The sequence below is a fragment of the Rhinoraja longicauda genome, chromosome 12 (assembly GCF_053455715.1).
Source record: "Rhinoraja longicauda isolate Sanriku21f chromosome 12, sRhiLon1.1, whole genome shotgun sequence".
In the NCBI taxonomy this organism is placed as follows: Eukaryota; Metazoa; Chordata; class Chondrichthyes; order Rajiformes; family Arhynchobatidae; genus Rhinoraja; species Rhinoraja longicauda.
In genome coordinates, this window is record NC_135964.1 from 11,565,223 (window position 1) to 11,585,637 (window position 20,415).

Genomic DNA, 20,415 nt, shown 5'->3' on the forward strand with positions numbered 1-20,415 from the left:
GATAGACTCGGCTTGTACTCGCTGGAATTTAGAAGATTGAGGGGGGATCTTATAGAAACGTACAAAATTCTTAAGGGGTTGGACAGGTTAGATGCAGGAAGATTGTTCCCGATGTTGGGGAAGTCCAGAACAAGGGATCACAGTTTAAGGATAAGGGGGAAGTCTTTTAGGACCGAGATGAGAAAGTTTTTTTTCACACAGAGAGTGGTGAATCTGTGGAATTCTCTGCCACAGAAGGTAGTTGAGGCCAGTTCATTGGCTATATTTAAGAGGGAGTTAGATGTGGCCCTTGTGGCTAAAGGGATCAGGGGGTATGGGGAGAAGGCAGGTACAGGATACTGAGTTGGATGATCAGCCATGATCATATTGAATGGCGGTGCAGGCTGGAAGGGCTGAATGGCCTACTCCTACACCTATTTCCTATGTTTCTATATAAGAAGCTTAAAATAACCTGTAGATCAAACCAATTTGAATGGCAAACATCACAGTAGTGATACAAGAGATTGCAGATGCTGGAATCTGTAGCAAAAAAAAGGAGGGCAGCTGCTGAAACTCAGCGGGTCAGGCAGGCTCTGTGGAGGGAATGGTCTGATGACATGCTGGGTTGACACTCGTCATCTAGACTCTTGATGGTACAAGGGGGATGAGAGAGAGTCGAGTTATGAGGAGATAGTTTCAGTGGGGCAGGAATAGGTAGCTACAATAGACGTACCAGGGCATTCCTGCTTGTGGATCTCGGATAGTAGATAGGCATAGGCAGTGTGGGCTTGGAGAACTATCAGGATGAAGGTTGCGGAGAAAAGATCTCCTGAAGTGATGAAATCTGTGAGCATCTGGGAGACAGTGGCTTGATTTTCATTGGTGGGGTGATGATCTAGGGGGAGAGTTGCCGTCTGGTCTCAGCAAGTACACCAGTCCCTGAAAGCATGCAGGTACAGCAGGCAGTGAAGAAAGCTAATGGCATGTTGGCCTTCATAACGAGAGGATTTGAGTATAGGAGCAAAGAGGTCCTTCTGCAGTTGTAGAGGGCCCTGGTGAGACCACATCTGGAGTATTGTGTGCAGTTTTGGTCTCCTAATTTGAGGAAGGACGTCCTTGCTATTGAGGCAGTGCAGTGTAGGTTCATGAGGTTAATTCCTGGGATGGCAGGACTGTCATATGAGGAAAGATTGGAAAGACTGGGCTTGTATTCACTGGAGTTTAGAAGGATGAGTTTAGAAGAATGAGAAAGGGATCTTGTAGATACGTATAAAATTATAAAAGAACTGGACAAGCTAGATGCAGGAAAAATGTTCCCAATGTTGGGGGAGTCCAGAACCAGGGGCCACAGTCTAAGAATAAATGGGAGGCCATTTAAAACTGAGGTGAGAAGAAACTTTTTCACCCAGAGAGTTGTGAATTTGTGGAGATCAGAGGTGGATGGGGGTGTTATGTGTGTGACCAGCAGAAGGGAATAGCGGTGGGAACCTACACAGTGCCTTGGTCCTTGTATGGGTGAGCAGCAGGACTTCTCAGGGCGGCTTCAGTCGAGGGGTGGGCAAGTGAGCAGAGGGACCCCTTGATTTTTGTTTACAAAGGGGAGGACAAGATAGAGTCGGTGCCTGAGGAGATAGATTCAGTGGGACAATGTTTCAGTCTAGAGAAAGGCTTCCGACCCAAAGCATTGATTGTCCATTCCCTCCACAGTTCTCTGACCCGCTGAGTTACTCCAGATGCTGTCAGCATCTGTCTGTCTGTCAGAAACAGACATGATGTGTGCTACATTGAGATATACTTCCATGAATGGGTTTATGTGAATAGAACCATTTGACCAAAATCTAGTCTATTCTGGAGATTTCAACACTGTTTCATATCGGTTAAAACATTTATTCACCTATTGACTACATAAAGGCTGATGAATTAAATGTCAGTGGGAACTTGAGAACATTTGTTTTACTTACAGAGAAAGTACCACAGAATGGCTGCAACTCCTCCCGAAGTCACCAATATTGTAAGCACTATCACAACAACCTTTGATAGACAACATCTCTTCACATATGCTTCCTCTAGACCAGTTGCTGGCCGTTTGTAAAGCTTCGCAGTGTGTGTTGGGACATCTGTATTCAAAGCTCCATGGCATAATGTCGGGCATGTTGAGGGAAAATTCTGCCTCGTTGTATAGTCCGGTGTGGTTAGAAATGCAGGATTTGTCTGAAAACGATTGTACAAATGATATCATTCGGATGTCACAGCAACTAACCCTTTGATAATCAATATCATCTTGTTATTCAGATATTGGATAAAGTATAAATTTATTATTTTCTAAAATTTACATTTACTGCTAGTATATAGAATGTAGTTCAATGGTTAAAAGATACAGTGCATAGGTCACATAAAAATCAAAAGTTAATGTATATTTTATTATGCAAGTCCTGAAATGGAACAAAGGAAACTGCAGAGAGTAGTAAACACTGCCCAGTCCATGAGGTACCCCTCCCCTCGCCAAAGGGGTCCGGGGGAGGTACTTCCTCCTAAAAGGCAGCCAATATCATCAAAGACCAACGCAACCCTGGCCACATTCTCATCTCCCTGCTACAATTGGGAAGGTGATACAGGAGACTGAAAATCATGACCTCCAGGTTAAAGGACAACGTCTTCCCAGCAACGTCAGGGCTATTGAACCACTGTACAACATTAATCTCAGCATTAATCTTCAATGGACTGTGTCTTTAATTGCACAACAGACTTCCGATTTGCACTATTATGGCTACCTAGTATTACTATTATAAATTATTAATTTATTGCATTGTTGTTTATTATACATCATCTGTGTGTTATTTGCTTTACAGGCCTGTTAAGCCGCAGCAAGTAAGGATTTTAATATTCCATTGTCGGTACATTTGACAATTAAACACTCTTAACTCTTGGAACAATAAGCAAGGTTACAGAATTTATTTTCTTTACACTAGCGTAACCAGTTACTGAAGTGTAAACCAGATAAGCTCCCAGAACCTTATAAATAAATTAATGACTGGGAGTATTGTGTTCAGTTTGGTCACACAGCTATAGGAATGATTTCACTAAGCTGAAAAGAGTGCAAAGAAGATTTATGAGAATGTTGCAAGGACTCAAGGGCCTGAGCTACAGGGAGAGGTTGGGCAGCCTAGGACTTTATTCCTTGGAGTGCAGGTGGCTGAGGGGTGATCTTACAGAAGTAAATACGTTCGTGTGGGGATTAGATAGGGTGAATACACAGACTCTTACCCAGGATATGGGAATCAAGAACCAGAGGACAAAGATTTAAAGTGAAATGGGAAAAATTTAATGAACCAGAGGGGCAGCTTTTCCACACAGAGGGTGGTGGGTAAGTGAAATGAGCTGCCACAGGAAGTAGTTATGGAAGGTGCAATAACATTTAAGAGACATTTGGACTGGTAAATAAATAGGACAGATTTAGAGAGAGATATGGGCCAAACATGGACAAATGGGACCAGCTTGGATGGGCCATGCATGAGTTTGACTGAAGAGCCTGTTTCTATGACCATTTTACTGATCAAAATAATTGCTGTGAGGAATATACTGTTAAGGACTGAGGACAAGAAATCCATTGGTAATGGTTCAGGCAATACATGTACCATCTCCAGATCTGTATCATCTGTGTCACCTTCAGATTGTATAGGAAGAACTGAATCACATCACAAGAAGACCAAATGCAGCTAAGGTATCCTCTCCAATAGATCCTGTAAAACTGAAAGAAGCTTCACTCCACTCTTCATCTGAGATGTTATTTCTATATTATCACCCGTGTTGCATAGAAACTGCTCTGCCCTAACATGGAGTTGCCCTTGATGAAAGAAAGAGCTGTCCATTTACCAGATCCAATAAGTATCAAAGCAAAGGAGATAAACCTGAACGAGGAGCAAACTCTGCAGATGACACCCAACAGTTAGACACTTTGTGGGAATTCACAAAGAGATTGGCTAGGATTGGCGCAACTCAACATATTTGTCCTTAATCCAAGTGTTACATTTTGTACTTGAAGATAAATTGTCATCTGAGGAGTAAAATAGATTGATATTTTTGCCTAATTTAGCGGATCTGTTGTTTCGCCTGATGGCAAATAGCTACTAATTCACGTGATTGGGGTTTAATGGCACCAATCCATAAATCTTGTTCTGTAGAGTACACATAACTCACATTCAGGGAGTTCAGAGTTCATTTCTGGGTATGCTTCCAAATATTTGGAGTAACAAGAATATTTGTGTCAAAAAACAAACTGCTGGAGGACGTCATGACTCTTATACTCAATGCTTTGACTGATGAAGGCAACCATACCATATGCCTTCTTTACAATCTTGTATTGCTACTTTCAGGCAAATGTGGACCCCAAAATGTCTCTATACAGCAATGCTGTCAAAGGTCCTGCCATTAACTGTATACTTTCCCCTTATATCTGACCTCCCTAATTGTAACATCTCACATTTGCCTGGAATAAACTCCATCTGCCATTTCTCCGTCCATATCTATAATTAATCTATATCTTTCTGTAACCTTTGACAGCCCTCTTCACTGTCTGCAACTCCACCAATTGCTGTGTTGCCTGGAAACTTACTAAACAACTCATCCACATTTTTGTCCAAGTCATTTATATAAATCACCAACAAAGAAGGTTCTCGCACAGATCCTTGCAGAACACCACTGGTCCCAGCGTCCCAGCCAGAGTAAGACCCTTCCACCATTACTCTCAGTCTTCTATGGCCAGGCTAGTTGTGAATCAAAACCATCAAGTCACTGTGGATCCCAAGCAACTCCCAAATCAGCCTACCATGAGCGAGTGTGTCAAATGCCTTACTACTGAGTATCCTTGTCAAAATGCCTTACTCGACGAAGGTTTGTCACACGAGAAGGGATTAAGCAGACTGGGCCTTTACTGTCTTGTGCTTAGGAAAATGAAACATAGAGTTCTCAAAGGACTTCATAAGTCATAGGAGCAGAAGTAGGCCATTCGGCTCATCGTGTCTATGCCATTCAATCATGGCTGATGTATCTATCCCTCTCAACCCCATTCTCCTGCCTTCTCCCTATAACCTTTGACACTATTATTAATCAAGACTCTGTTAATCACCACCTTAAAATATCCAATGACGGCCTCCACAACCATTTATAGCAATGAATTCCACAGATTCAACACCCTCCGACTAAAGAAATTGCTCCTCATCTTATTTAAGGTACATCCTCTTATTCTGAAAAGAAGTGCCCTCTGATCCCAGACATTCCCACTAATAGAAACATCCTCTCCACATGCACACTAACCAGGCCTTCATTAAGTTTCAATGAGGTCCCCTCTCTCATCCTTCAAAACTCCTGCGAATACTTGACATACAGAATTGAAGCAAAATAGTCCACAATGTAAATGATCAGCCTTCAGAACCTTCAACCTGAGGGAGCAAATGTATGGAATTCTCTCGTCAAGGGGGCTGTGCAGAGATGGTTGGTTAGTTCATTTAAATCAGAAATTAACATTAAAGGAATCAAAGAATATGGATTGGTTCTATGATAGATCAGCCATGATCTTTCGGAATGACACCTACAGCATCAAGGGCTGAATGGCCTACTACTGATTCTGTTTCTTATGCTGTAATGAAAGGGAAAACACGAATACATGGATATTCTGCAGAGCTGCTGACCTGATGCACACCACCAGACTCGGGAATAGATTCTTCCCCTCTGTTATCAGGCTTCTGAACGGTCTTTCGAGAAGCTGGGGTACTGTCTGATGCACCTCTACCCCTTTGTAGACATTGGACTTTGCCCATGGAACTGGTGTGCTACAATGCTCAGAACTATATTCTGCACTCTGTATCTTCCCCTTTTCTCTAACTATTGTACTTGAGTTTCACTTGATTGTTCATAATTGATAGGAACAGAATTTGGCCATTTGTCCCATCAAGTCTATTCCACCATTCAATCATGGCTGATTCATCTTTCCCTCTTATTGTAATTCCCATTTAATTCTGCCTTTTCACCATAACCCCGGACACCCGTACTAATCAACAATCTATCTCTGCCTTAAAAATATCCATTGACGGCCTCCACAGCCTTCTGTGGTGAGGAATTGCACAGATTTACTATCCTCTGAATAAAGAAATTCCTCCTCATCTCCTTCCTAAAGGAACATCCTTTAATTCTAAGGCTATGACCTCTGGCCCAAGACTCTCCCACTAGTGGAAACATCCTCTCCACATCCACTCTATCCATGTCTTTTACTATTCGGTAAGTTTCAATGTCTCCCCTCATCCTTCTGAACTCCAGCGAGTACAGGCCCAGTGCCGTCAAACGCTCATCATATTGTAACCCACTCATTCCCGGGATCATTCTCACAAACCCCCTCTGGACCCCCTCCAGCGCCAGCACCTATATCCTCAGATATAGGGTAATAACTGCTCACAATACTCCCAATGTGGTCTGACCAGTGCCTTATTATGCCTCAGCATTACATCCCTATTTTTGTATTCTAGTCCTCTTGAAATAATTGCTAGCATTGTGTTTGCTTTCCTTACTACTGATTCAACTTGCAAATTAACTATTTGAGAATCTTGTACCAGCGCTCCCAAGTCCCTTTGCACCTCCGATTTCTGAATTCTCTCCCCATTTAGAAAATAGTCTACGCCTTTGCTCCAAAAGGCATGACTTCACACTTAGCTAGGCTGCATTAACATCAGCCATGTTTTTATGTAGTGTTATCTGATCTGATCTGATTGGATAGCATGCAAAACAAAGCTTTTCTCTGTACCTCGGGTACATGTGACAATAATAAATCTAAATTTAAAGGCTGCCGATGCTGCACTCCTGAAATAACAACAGGAAATGCTGGAAAAACTCAGCAGATTAGGCAGCTTCTGTTAGGACAGGTAAATGAGGGCAGTAGAGAGGAAAAGAACTGCTGGAACACTTTGATGCACCCGATATAAAAAAGTCAACTGGAAATGGCGAGAAACAAACCGTTAACACCAATAAAATTAATTCAGTTTTTCTCTCCCTCGCTCCATAGATGTCATTGATCTGCTGAGTTTCATCTTCCTCTACTTTGACTCCTCTCAACGGGGCAGCTGTGTTTAACATGCAGACACCATGATATTTTAGATGGCACCAAATAGCGTCAGACCCCATCCTAAAACAGACATTCCTTCGTTCTCCGCAACCTTTCCTTTCTCTCCAATTTAAAACACTTCATCTCACACTTCTCCGGTTCCCAATGAACTGTTTTAAACATTAAATTGCCACTTTGTTTCTCAACCCCAGGTCCCTGCTGACCTGCAAAATTGCTCCAGCATTTCTATTTTTAGATTATATATTGTATTCACAATATTAAGAGTGGATTTCTGGTGGAGAGAGTCAGCTGCTTCATGTTGTTAGGTGTGCATATCTCGATGCAGTCACAAAGAGAGTTTATCAATGCCTTTACTTCTTCAGAAGATTGAGGAGATTTGGTATGTCGATGAATACTCTCTTGAACTTCCACAGATGTATGTAGAGAACATATTGACACGTTGCATCATGGCCAGGAACGAAGGAGACTACAAAGAGTGGTAGACACTGTCCGGTCCATCACGAGTACTGACCTCCCCACCATCAAAGAGATCTACTCACAAAAGGCAACAAATATCATCAAAAACCCATACCATCCTGGCCACTCTCATATCACTCCTACCTGGAAGAAGGTACAGGAGCCTGAAAACAAGTGATCAGCAGATTCAGGAACAGTTTCTTTCCAGTAACCATCAGGCTCTTGAACACTACACAAGACTAACCTCAGCAACTATGATCTTCTATGCACTGTGTCTTTGGTTACCTAGTATTAGAGTTATTAATTTATTGTTTTATGATTATTTTATATTTCTGTGTCATTGCATTTACAGGCCAGGAAGGGCTGCAGCAAGTAAGAATTGTATTATTCTATTTCGGCACATATGACCACTAAGTACTCAATTCTTAAATATTACATTTCCCTCCATAAATCTTTTTTTAAAAGGCTTTCTTTTAATATTAATTTAGTTAAATTGCTATGTCATTTTCCAACTCCTTAGTTTATAGTATTAACTCCTATTGGCCTCAGTGTCATTTACTCACAATTGGATAATGCTGAAGAGTCTTGGAATTGCATTACCCAACCTCTAACAGTACAGATGACACCACTGTTCGCACTGCTGCCCTTGGTACAGCTTCATTCATGAGCTTTCATTCAACATTCAATATGGCCAACAACTTCACTGCTTAACCTTATCATATTGGACCTTGGCACCACTAAATATGGATAATTTAATAACATAAGGCAAAGGAGCAGAATTAGGCCATTCAGCCCATCAAGCCCACCATGCCATTCTATCATGGCTGATCTATCTTTCCTGTCCCCGTACCCTTTAACACTCTTAATAATCAAGAACCTATCAATCTCTGCTTTAAAAATACCCAATGACTTTGCCTACACTTCCACAGCGGCACTGTGGAATCTGTTCCACAGATTCACCACCCCCTGACTTTACATTCAACATGTTCCTGGTTGTTCTCTATGCCTCTCAAGTCCCCCTTTCACACTATGGGGGACGAGAGGTATGCAGCACAAGAAAAAAAGTGGAGTTTAGGGCAAGGGTAGATCAGCATGATCTTCTTTAATGGCAGAGTCAGCACCTACAGTCACATTTGGTCCTGTTTCTTCTGATCTGAAGCCCCCCACACCTACTCTTGAAAACTATTTTCCCACTACCAATGTTCCCAATAGTCATGATTTCAATCAGTAAATGTTATATAAAATGTTATTTTGAAGTGTTTAAGCCCATTGTTCTGAAATCATTCAAGTTTGAAGATCACTGCTTGTAAACAGCATTTTGAAATAAAAGGAACAGAATTTGCATTTAAATGTGAGATTATTTTGAACCTATTTGTTCAGCCTTAGCACTTCAATTTGATTAAGACAATATGATTGTTTAGAACTGCATCGACAATCGTTGTTGAAATGATTGCTTGTTGACTGCTATATTTCTCCAGTGGCTCTTCCATGTTCACTTTGTTTCCCCTTTGCTTGTATCATTGGGAAGCCCTGGACCATGAATCAGCTTGGACCGTCAAGCCCCATTAAATTAACCTTGTTATTCGTTCCACAAATCCTTCAACTCCCCCCAAATGCTGCCACTCACCTATACACTTAAGGCAATTCACATTCGCCAAATTTAACCTCCAAACTTGAACGTCTTTGGTATGTGTGAGGAAACAAGGTACCCATCGAAGGGCACTTCAACTTTTAAAAATGTGTTTGTACCCACTAAGTCCCTTCCAGGAATCTCATGCCTCAACTACCTTCTCTGGCAGCTCATTCCATATACACACCACCCCCTGAGTGAAAATGTTGCCCCTCTGGTTCCTATTAAATCTTTTTTCCTCTCACCTTACACTTATGTCCTCTAGTTCTTGATTCCCCCTACCCTGGGAAAAATACTATGCATTCACCCTATCTATCCCCCTCAAGATCTTATACACCTCCATAAAATCTCCCCTCAGCCAGGCCAACCTCTCATTATAACTCTGGCCCTCGAGTCCGGGCAACATCCCCGTAAATCTTCTCTACACACTTTCCAGCTTAAGGACATCCATCCTATTGCAGCGTGACTAAAAATGAACACAATACCCCAAACGCGGCCTCACCAACGTCTTGAACAACTGTAACAAAATGTCTCAACTTGTATATTTAATTTCTGACTAATGAAGGCCAATGTACCTTAGTTACTGCTCTATCTACCTGCGACGACATTTTCAGGGAATTGTGTACCTGTACTCCTCGATCACTCTGCTCTACAACACTCCTTAGGGCCCAACCTACCATTCAGTGTGAAGGACCTGTTTGCGTGCTGTACAGCTCTGTGACTCGAAGCATTTATCCCAATTATTTAAAATGTTGGTTGGATTTTCCCAGTCGCAGGAAAATAACACGTCAGCTTACTTTGGCATTTTTTTAAGCTGAAGAAGGGACCCGACACAAAACCTCATCTATCCATGTTCTCCAGAGATTCTGACCTGCTGAGTTACTCCAGCACTTTGTGTCATTTTTTTGGCAATTTTCTTTCTCAGTTTTTATATCAGAGTGAAGCTGAGAGGCTTCAATAAGATTATGGCGCTCTGATATCGGAGGAAAGCTCTGTAATGGAATTTGCCAATACATAACAGGTGCCTGGACTCTATTAGGTGGTTTACTAACTCTGCCACGGCATTAACATCTCCAGTGCGCTTGGAAGGAAATTGAGCAACTGGAATTGGTGTGAGATTTCTTTCTTCTTTGCAAACCTGGGAACAACTGATATGTAAAAGAAATCAGACTTTAAAAAAAAGAGAAACACAGCACAGAAAAATGGCTCTTTGATCCAGTTGTCTACACTGGTCACCAACTCCCCCCAGATTCTGCCACTCACCTCCACACAAGAGGCAATTTACAGCGGCTAATTAACCTACCAACCGCACGAATCAAACAACTCTGAGGTGTGCTTTAAACAGCACACAGCTTAATGCAGAACTGCCCAAGTCGTATTATTCCATTTAATCTTAATACTTAAGACGCTAAAATAATTATGTCCCAGCAAATCGCGTATAGAAAACATGGGAATATACATTCCTGCTCATTCGTCACACTTCTGCTTAACTGTAAGAAAAAGCTTCCAACCAGAACAATGTCCCCGTTAAATCCCTAACTCACCTGTGTAGAAGAGACAGTCGTGGACTGGCAGGTCTGGGTCTGGTAGCGCTCAGCTTCTCTCCTCATGGTTTGTACCTGGTTCACCTATCTCTATCAACACAAAATAACAATCACTTCTTCCTTGAGATCACATCGTATGTGGGTGGGGGTCGGAGGAGGGCAGGTCCTGGCTTAGGTGAGTGCTGGTGGCGGTTCCCACGAACAGGGACTGTCACTCCGGCTGCCTTTGTTTCCAATGGGGCGCCCACACTGCTGCTCAGCACCGCCCCCTGGCGCCGCCGTCCGCCGCTGCTTCAAGCCTCAGCAAGGAGCAGGGTCCAACCCTTCTGGTGGTGGCAAGCGCTGCAGCATGGTTCAGGAGCAAGCGCCTTAGGAACGGTTCAGGCGGCCACTCCGGAACCTCTGGTTCTTCTCTCTTAGAAGCCAGCCCTGGTTAGGTTCATGGAAGCACAGGGAACTGCAGATACTGGAACCATCTCCCACCACCTTAGTCACCCATAGATTCAAGGAACCCAAGATTTGGTTTACAAAAAAATTAGACAGCAAGTGCTGGAGTAACTTAGCGGATCAGGCAGTCTGATCTTTGTCTTTTTTTAAATCTCATTCACCCTGCTCCTTTCCCCTCTTCCTTTACCTCACCAACCCTACCCCGTCACCCTGCTTTCCCCGTCTTTTCTCATTTCCCAATCCGTCCCACAGTTCCCTTTTATCTCTTTCCCCTCCACCCGTTCTCTTCCCCCCAGATCCCTCCCTCTGACTATACATTTCACTCCTCTTATTTTACACCCTTTTCTCTCCCTTTCACCTCAAGCCTTTGTCACTTACTCCAAACAATTGCCAATCACTTATTTCGCCTGTATCCAGCAATCACTTGCCAGGCTATGTTCCACCCCCAGAGATAGACACAAAGTGTTGGAGTAGCTCAACAAGTCAGGCAGCATCTCTGGAGAACATGGATAAATGGTGTCTTGGGTCGGGACCCCTCTTCACCTGCCCACCCCACCTCTCTACCTCTCTTCCAGCTTTCTCCCCCCAACTTCATCAACTATCCATTCCCTCCACAGATGTCCCCTGACCCACTGGGCTGTGTTCTTTTTGGTTAGGTTCAGGAAATTTATTTTCTGCTCTGGATCACAGCCCCGAGGATTGTACCAATTCAAGAGTTTCCCCAGATCAACAAACAACTCCTGTGTGGCTTTGCCATCAGTGAGAGTCACAGGTCTGGTGCATGGCCACGATGTTCCTGTTCCTTCGCCACCTATTCAAAAGGGTTCAGCTCTGTGATACGCTGAAATATCTGATAGGGTATTCCCAAAAGCATTTCCTTTTGCAGCTACCTACAGTACCTCTTACTTTACATCTCACAGATCTTAACAGATGAGCTGCAAAAAAGTTTATGCAATGTAAAAGTTTATCTGATGTTGACTGGGCTTGAGTTACAGGGGGAGGTTGAATAGACAGGAACTTTTTGTTTGGAGCATTGAGGACTGAGGGGGTGACCTTATTGAAGTGTACAAGATTATGAGGGGCATTGATGAAGTGAACACTCACAGTCTTTGTCTCAGAATATTCTAAAACTCGAGGGCATTGTCTTAAGGTGAGAGGTGAAAGATTTAAGTGGATCTCAGGGGCAGCCTTTTCACTAGGATAGTCTGTACCTGGAATGAGCTGCCACTGGAAGCTATAGAAGTGGATAGAATTACAATTTTAAAAAGGCATTTGGAAAGATATATGGATAGAAAGGGTTCAGAGGGATATGGGGAAATTGGGCAAATGGGACTAGCCCAGTATGCCAAATTGGTTGGCATGGACAAGGTGGACCAAAAGGCCTGTTTCTTGATGCAACATTCTATGAGTTTAAACTGATCTGTAAAACTATTGTGATTATTTGTTGAATTAGAAATCTTCCTCTATCAGCAAAGATGGTACCCTCTTACTTTTACAAATGAGACAGGCCTCGGAGAATGGGCATTTCAACAAGTAAACCTCCTAAGTATGACTCTAACCATTATCTAAGTATGTTGCTTTCCATTATAAAACAGAGCGTCAATGTGACCATGGAGCTGTTTGTGTTGAAATTCCCACGTTTTTGTATGGTAGAACACCAAAAAAAGGGAAGCAGCATTTAAAAACATTTGGACAGATATCTGGATATGAAAGGTTTAGAGGGATATGGGCTAAACATGGGCAGGGTACTAGCATAAATGGGACATCTCAGTGGTATGGATGAGTAGTGGTGAAGGGCCTCCTTCTGGGAGATACGACTCCATGACCTTGTAATATAAAGCAACATTTGCTCAGAGAGCAACAGATTATAGACAATAAACTACTCCGGATACGATATTCATGATCCAATTGGTTCTGAATCAGGACACACACTAGTTTGGTGGAGAATGGATTCATAATTTGTTATCTCCATCGAATTTTGTCTGTATGGGAAAGAATTAGCCAGATTGAACTTTGCTACTTTTTAACTGGATCAGGTAATGACATCAGATTATGAAGTCAACTTTTATTCCCGTACAAAATATAATATGTGCGAAACCATGATGCACTGCTGTGCACTTCAGATTGACTGCATTAACAGAGTAGGTCAACAAATGCATTTCTGACCACAGCATTATGTGTTAGAACATTATAAATTATGAAAGCACAACTTTCTTTTATTCAGAATGCATACTCATTAAAACATGTTCTACTTCTAGAGCAGCTGTACACATGGTGAACTAAACAACTCTGATCTTTCAATCTACTTTCTACATACATTGGGTTTCCAAGACCTGAAGGTGAGAAAGGGGGGTCACATAAGAGTATAAGAGATAGGCCAAACATCCCTTGAACGTGCTCACTATTTAATAACATCTAATCATTTTTCTTAACTCCACTTTCCTGTTTGATCCTGCAACCCTCTATTGGAACATTGAAAATATTTAATGGAGACACAAGAAACAGCAAATGCTAAAATCTTAAGAAAATCAAGGCTCAAATCTCCTTCAAACTGTACAAATTTCATACCATTACCTCTCTCTGTTCTAATCTCCATGGATGTGCTTTTTTACACAATACTTCTTTATTAAAAGCTTCTTTGTCCCAGCAATTAATCCCATAATCTTCTCTGCTGTCCGCAAGGCTAGTTTTTGACAAATAAGACTGCCAAAACTGTACGAGGCCTCCAGTTTAGTTTAGTTTAGTTTAGTTTAGTGATACAACACAGAAACAAGCCCTTCGGCCCACTGGGTCTGCGCCAACCAGCGACCCCCACACATTAACACCAGGGACAATTTACACTTTAAACAAGCCAATTAACCTACAAACCTATATGTCTGGAGTGTGGGTGGAAACCGAAGATCTCGGGGAAAACCCATGCAGACCACGGGGAGAACGTATAAGCTCCGTATAGACAGCACCCGAGGTCGGGATCGAACCCGGATCTCCGGTGCTGCAACCGCTGCACCACCATGCTGTCAGGTATCAACTCAACTTATCAAGTTGTAACAAGTCTTTCCTACTTAAGTACCACATCCCTCTGACAATAAAGGACAACATTACATTTGCCTTCCTAATTATTTGCTATACCTGCTTACCAACTTTCAGTGGTTCTTTACAGCTGGATTTCTCTGAAAACTGGCATTCATTAGTTTCACTAAAGGTAGACACAAAAAGCTGGAATAACTCAGCGGGACAGGCAGCATCTCTGAAGCGAAGGAATGGGTGACATTTCAGGTCAAGACCCTTCTTCAGACTAGTTAGGGAAAAGGGAAACAAGATATAGAGAAATAAAGAACAGCGAATGAAAGAGATGCAAAAAAGTAACAATGGTAAAGCAGGCCATTTTTAGCTGTTTGTTGGGTGAAAATGTGAAGCTGGTGTAACTTGGGCGGGGAGGGATAGAGAGAGAGGGAATGCCGGGATTACTTGAAGTTAGAAAAATCAATATTCATACCACTGTGCTGAAAGCTGCCCAAGCAAAATATGAGATGCTGTTCCTCCAATTTGTGTTTAGCCTCACTCTGACAATGGAGGAGACCTAGGACAGAAAGGTCAGTGTGGGAATGGGAAAGAGAATTAAAGTGTTCAGCAACCAGGAGATCAGGTAGGTTCAGGCGGACTGAGCGAAGGTGTTCAGCGAAATGATCGCCCAGTCTACGTTTGTTCCCGCAGATGTATAAGAGTCCACATCTTGAACAATGGATACAGTAGATGAGATTGGAGGAGGTGCAAGTGAACCTCTGCCTAATCAGAAAGGACCATCGAGGTCACTGGACAGAGTCGAGGCAGGTGTTGCATCTCCTGCGGTTGCAGGGGAAGGTACCTGGGAAAGGGGTGGTTTGGGTGGGAAGAGATGAGTTAACCAGGGAGTTGCGGAGGGAACGGTTTCTGCGGAAGGTGGAAAGGGGTGGAGATGGGAAGATGTGACTATTGGGATCCCGTTGGAGGTGACACAAATGTTGGAGGATTAGGTGTGATGGCTGATGGGGTGAAAGGTAAGGTCTAGGGGGGCTCTGTCTCTGTTGCGACTGGGGGAAGGGGAGCCAGGGCGGAGCTGCGGGGTACCAAGGAGATACGAGACAGGGCCTCATCTATGATGGGAGAGGGGACCCCCATTCCATAAAGAATGAGGACATCTCGGATGACCACTATCCGTATCTAAACAATTCCTATTAAAATGCTTTAACTTAATATTTATCCCCATTGCTCTCCATCTACTGTAGCATGAATTTGTTTTATGAAGTATTTGCTTAACCTTAGAAGGTACAAACTTGCCCATTAGGAAACATTGTGGGGATATATAAGACATTTAAAAGAAATTTGGACAGATATATGGATAGGAAGGGTTTAGAGGATGTGGGCCAAATGCAGGCAAGTGGGACAACCCACTGTGCCAATTTGGTCGGCGTGGTCAAGTTGAGCCGGACCCGTTTTCCTGCTGTGCAGCTCAATGACTCTAACGTGCAGCAAAGCATGCAATGTTGGATTTTTCCTGTGTTTATGCTTTGTGCCAGTTAAAATAAACAGAAAATCACAAAAATAGCTGAATATGTTTAGCCTTTATGCAGAGATTTGGCATGAAATTATTTAGAAAATTATGAAAGATCATAATCACAAACGTAATTGTCAATTGTCCTTGAAAAATGTAATTACTATTTCAAAATAAAAGCACTGTCATAACCCTAATTATTAAAAAGTAAAGTTCATTGATCTACCAAGTGTAACAGCGCTACATATTGTCCTCTTTTAAAATAGGACTATATAGAAACCTCTGAACCAATTACCTGATAAAACTAGTACAGTATAGATATTGCACTTAATAAAACCTTGACATATAACAAAGGTACTATTCTTGTGCCTCTATTTTGCCAGCTATTAGCAGAACTCAATCCATTTATAAACATCTTCTTAGTAGGAATCATTCACATACTATTAACCATTGTTCTGTGTATGTTTTTCCTACCACAGTTTTTGTTCTGCCAATGGCTGTTACTGGCCGTCGAATCTTTAAAACATTAGTGGACGGAAGCAATAATCATGCTTCAGGCTCACTTGAAAGTGAAAAATATTGAGTTATTAAATTCATCCAATTCGGAAACATAAGGAACATCTCCGTTGAACAATCCAAGGTTTCAATTAATTTGTTGTTTGATCCAGTCAGAAAATCTAGAAACACGAGTATAAACTCCGGGACGATTACGTCGAGCACATCCTTCTCCCCAGCTAACTATTCCCGCTAGAAACCATCTTCTTCTTTTGCCCAGACACACCAACGGGCCTCCAGAGTCTCCCTAGAATAAAAGTTAAACAAATGTCTCTTATAGGACAAGTTATGATTACAATATCTAGTGATAACTGTACTACAAGACAACAGAGTTTGAGTAATTGTAACTTTGACAGACCATGGACATCATAGGTCACAGGAAGCAGGACTGGGGAAACCCTGCCAGAGTCAAAATTTCACAGTGGAATATAGGGATCACACCCAAGAGAGCACAAAGGTTTAAATGCCAATTTTACTCATGGATGAACTAAGCTAGGGCTAGGTTATGCTTCGTCATGGAGATAGAATGGACTCTCCTTATTATTGAGCTAGATATGTGGTTGGACACACATCTTCATAATTACACAAAAATCAATCCTGATATATTAATTATAGGAAGTCTTGTTTAGCCTCAAGGCATTTGGAGGAGGGGTTATGTATGAACTCCCTGGATGTGCAAAAGAGCAGATGAGGGAAATACAAAATATCTTCAGTCCGTGTGTTAAAAGATGTGCTCATCCATTAAGAGAAGGGCTTGCAGATGCCTCTGACGACCACAGCATAGTTTCAACCACTGCGCAGAGGTGATGAGAATTTACGTCAAAGGGTAATGAAGAAAGTGCAAGGTAGTTTACTATTTTTACAATTATATGGAAAGTTAAAAAAACCCTATGCTGTATCAGGCAACGAGGCTCCTTGTTCTGAGGATCAGCTTACATTAGAATGCGAAGGCTTCCCAGTCTGGTTAGTTGTCTTTTAAAGTTACAATTGATCAATAATTAGATATTTTAGTTTTTTTCAGTACTTTGACTGTTGAAAACATAGGTAGCTGTGACCTATGATGTCTATGGTCTGTCAAACCTAGGATTCAGATCCAGAGTCAAGAGCGTTTGTCATTTGTACAGGTAGTGGAACAATGAAATTCTTACTTGCTGCAGCTTATCAGGCCCATTGATACAATAACACACAAATAAATATACAATAATCATAAAATACTAATTTAATAACAGTAGTACTGGATACTAATAATAGTGCAAAACCAGTCCGTAGTGCAACCAAAGACAAAGTCCATGGAAGTTCATAGATGCTGAGGTTAGAGTTGTGCAGTGTAGAAGGGTCTGTGGTTGCTGGGAAGAAGCTTCAATTCAGTATTTGAAAACTTTGTATAAATGAAGATTTGCAGACATTGTAGTCTAGACATGAACATAGGGAAAGCTATGGCAGTGAGACCCATAAACCTGATGGAGTCAGCAGTTTGGTGGGAGCATGATCAAATGAATAAAAGCTAGACCAGATAACCTCAGAGCCGAAAAGGAGAAGGAAGAGAAGTTAGAAAACATGCAAAATGAGATGCATAGGTAACCTATGGGGAGTTTAGTTCAGTGTTCCTGGATTTGTTGATGACAATTATGAAAGAGATGGTGGATAAGAAATTGTTTCTAGTGGAGAAGACGAGTTGGGGGTTGTCTTTGCATTCAAGATGATTATCAAGAAATTAGCATCTTGTGAGAGAATAGCAGGACCTGAATGATCCCAGCATATTAGACTACAAATATGGCACTGAATTACTAAATCAATGTTTGCCACCTCCTTTCAAGTAGGTGACCCTTTAAATTCAGGGAGCAGAGACAAAGGTGAAACAAGGATAGCAACTGGGATGAGAGAAAGGCAAAACAGAGATTGTTCTCTTTGTTCTAGGAGAATGACTTACAAGGTAGCTCTGTGATTGCAGACCCTCCGTCTCTGGAATCATATGACTGCTTTTGATATCATGAACATGAATACACTCAGCAGTCACAGGCCTTCAATATCAGAAATTGGTTCAATGTTCAGATTTTATTTTTTGTTTTTTTTTAAGCTTGCAGTTTCACTTTCATGTACTATGATGTATCAAGGTCAGGCCATTATGCACTAGATGTACCATCTCCCAATTTTGAGATGCAACTGATATCAGACAGGAGACTCCAAATTTATATGTTTCTTCACTGTGTACTTAGTAACACTAATAAATTGCATACTGTTCCACACGTGTGAGTGCATCTGAGGTTTAACCACGATGAATGGTATCATTTGTTCCATTATCAGCACTTTGTTTGATCAGAATATTAAATATAATCATCGCAATCTCTCTCCTGTGGCGTTCCCTCTCTTTGCGCATCGTGAACCAGATATTGCAACACAACCAACAAATGTTCCCAGACAACAATGGAAGCTTTAGCTGCATGATGCTTTTTCTCATAAATGTTAGTAGCTGATCCTTCGGTGATCTGTATCCTAAATCAAACCTGTTTTGTCATAGAAACAATATTTATAGGCGACAGTAGAAAAATAATAATCTGCCTAGCTTTATTCCCTCACGCAACCCACAATAAGAGATCAATCGGTCACTTGCTGTGTAATAGTTGCCTTTCGTTTAATTGATGCCTGGCAGGAGAAGACTCAAGCAAGATCATAAGACCTCAACATGTAATCTTCGACTGCACAAAAGCACTGTACTGTTTAAGCTACCTGGCCACCAAAGAACTGCTAAGGGCAGCACAATGGTGCAACAGTGGAGTTCCTGCCTCGCATCACCAGAGACTTGGATTTGATCCTGACTAAGGGTAGTCAGTGTGGAATTTTTATGTTCTCCCTGTGACCATGTGCGTTTTATGTGGGTGCTCCGGTTTCCTCCAAAGGGTTTGTGGGTTGATTGGTTTCTGTAAATTGCCCCTAGTGTGTGTAGGATGCAAAAGTGGGATGACATAGAACTAGTGTCCGGGTGATCGATGGTCAACATGGACTCAGTGGGTCGAAGGGCCTGTTTCCACATTGTATCTCTAAACTAAACTAAAGATTGCCTAGTTTTATTGTTATTAATTTTTGGTATTAGTGGTTATTATATATTTATCTTAGTGTTAAGTGGCTGCAAGTAAGAACTTCAATGTTTCATTGCCAGTAGAAATGACAATTAAACGCTCTTGACTATCATTCTGTGGGAATGACTCATGTTTAACTGAGTAGACAATGCCATGAAGGAAACTGACCACTCCATTGCATCCAATCTAGTGGCTGAGGAATATTCTGTTGCATTGACTTCCATGACAATGTTGTACTTTGTTCTCTTAAGTCCTTAAATCCATTGGTATATCTCATATTAAACAATTTAAACAATAGTATCATAGTTTTTATCCTGTTTTTGTATCTAACATCTACTACCCTATCAGATTTTCTTCAGCCAGTTGTTGGGCCGAAGGGCTTGTTTCTGTGCTATATGTCTATGACTCTAATTCATGAAAATATATGATTTGGCAGCATATACTTACGCTTTAAAGATATGATCTGACTTAAGATTTGTTTTTTGTTTAGAAATAGAGAGTAAAAACTTGAGAAACACCTAGAATACAGTAGGTAACCCCATAGAAGCACTGTACTGAAAGTTAATTATCAGTACTCAAATGCATGACCACTTACCTGGCATGCATCAACTCCACCCCGAAGGTAGCCCGCACAAAGCATTCTGGAAGTCACAGAGTTCTCATACAGCTTGTTACAAATACCAAGAGGAATAATTTTCACACTAGCCTCCTGAAGAACAGTGGCCAGTTCACCTAACAAACAAAACATGGTCCGATTACCAAATATTATCCACACAACCATTGAATCAACTGTTCTCGAACTTAAAAGATTATTTTCTTGCACTGTGCAGTTAAATCAGAAGCAGTTGGGGGTCTCTCCATTTTCTTTCATCAATTACATTCACACAACTAATATATATCTCAATTAACTAATATTTCATATTGATTTACATTATTTCAGTGCCTGGAAAGTGGGTCTCTAGAGCAACATTTATACACTAAATATATCTAAATATAATAGTCTACATTTACTATAATAATGGTAAAATTATTAGCATTCATCATTGTTACATCTTGAAACAGTTACATCTGAATTGCTACATCTG

At 41.5% G+C, this 20,415-nt stretch overlaps 1 protein-coding gene across 1 annotated transcript in view; it reads right to left on the reverse strand.

Annotated features, from left to right (window-relative positions):
* LOC144598644 (transmembrane protease serine 9) overlaps positions 1-20,415 on the reverse strand; it is a 117,088-nt gene that overhangs the window by 60,530 nt on the left and 36,143 nt on the right. The window contains exons 17-20 of the mRNA XM_078408854.1: positions 19,926-20,062; positions 16,351-16,500; positions 10,721-10,804; positions 1,941-2,190 (exon numbers count right to left, since the gene is read on the reverse strand). Coding sequence (XP_078264980.1) covers positions 1,941-2,190; positions 10,721-10,804; positions 16,351-16,500; positions 19,926-20,062 — 621 coding nt within the window. The remainder of the gene's footprint in view (positions 1-1,940; positions 2,191-10,720; positions 10,805-16,350; positions 16,501-19,925; positions 20,063-20,415) is intronic.